Below are 1100 nucleotides of genomic sequence, written 5' to 3' on the forward strand. Positions count from 1 at the left end.
GGGGCGGGTGAAGGGTTCGGCGTCGGCCACCCGCCCGCCGGCCACGCCACGGGCACACTCGGAATGCCCGCTGGCGCGCTCAGCGGCCCCCGCTTTGCGCGGGCGCCGACGCTGCTAGACAAAAGACTAGACAAAGACTGCACCGTTTTGCAGACGAAGCAAATCCCAACTCCCCGGTGCAAAAGCGATCGGCGCACACCATGGTGCATGCGCCGCCGCCGGACGGCCGCCAGGCAGCCCGTCCTGCCTCAGGCCGCCGCCGCCGCCGCCGCCGCCGCGCCTGAGCTCAAAACAGGCGCGGCGGCCCGCACGCCGGTATCGCGTTGGGGGCGCTCACGCGCCCCGCCTTGCCCGGCGCCTGCCCGTGCGGCGCGTGCTGCGCGTTCTGCGGGCCCTCCCCCTCGTCCCGCCGCTGCCCGTGCTGCTTCAGCAGCTGCTGCTGGCGCTGCCACACCTGGTGCTGCCGCGCGCGCAGCTGCTGCTGCCGCTGCCGCTGCTGCTGCTGCCGCTGCTGCTGCTGTTGCAGCCGCTGCTGCCAGACGCCCAGCAGGCTCGTCACCTTCGCCTCATCCTGCAATTCGCCCACCCCGCGGTGCTGAAGCCGCGCGCCCCGGTCCAGCGACGCCGTCGCATCTGCCTTTACCACGTCTGCATACGCGCGCCGCGACGCGCCGCCGCCGCCGCTGCCGCGCGACGATGCGTCGCTCGCCTCCGCCGACGAGCGGCTACTGCCGCTGCCGCTGCCGCTGCCGCCGCTGCTGTTTGCCATTATGCGGAACACGCTGTGCGCGACGCCGCGCGCGGCGGGCTTGGCGCCGGCCGCGGCTGCCATAGTTTCGAACATCGCCGCGTTCTTGCGGAAGTTGGCGCGCCTCCTGTCCTCCTTCATGCGGAGCGCGAGCCGCTGCGCGCGGCGCGCGCGCCACGCGGACTGCAGCGTGACGGCGGCGCGCCAGCGGGCGGCGTACTCGAGGAGCGCGTCGCGCAGCCGCCGCGCGCGGGCCTCGGCACGGATCGCCGCGCGCCCGCGCCACGCGCGCTGCAGGGTTGCGGCGGCGGCCTCGTGCGCGGGGCCGTAGCTGGCGGCGCCCGCGCGGCGC

The 1100-nt window shown here is 75.5% G+C and overlaps 1 protein-coding gene across 1 annotated transcript; it reads right to left on the reverse strand.

Annotated features, from left to right (window-relative positions):
* Nucleotides 1-286: 286 nt before the first annotated feature.
* MNEG_14799 (hypothetical protein) lies at nt 287-844 on the reverse strand (the record flags this gene model as incomplete). The annotated part of the gene is made up of 1 exon (XM_014036730.1): nt 287-844. One exon carries the CDS (start codon nt 842-844, stop codon nt 287-289), a length of 558 nt encoding a protein of 185 aa, XP_013892184.1.
* Between the last annotated feature and the right edge of the window lie 256 nt (nt 845-1100).

This window comes from Monoraphidium neglectum, assembly GCF_000611645.1.
Source record: "Monoraphidium neglectum strain SAG 48.87 unplaced genomic scaffold scaffold04776, whole genome shotgun sequence".
Lineage (NCBI taxonomy): Eukaryota > Viridiplantae > Chlorophyta > Chlorophyceae > Sphaeropleales > Selenastraceae > Monoraphidium > Monoraphidium neglectum.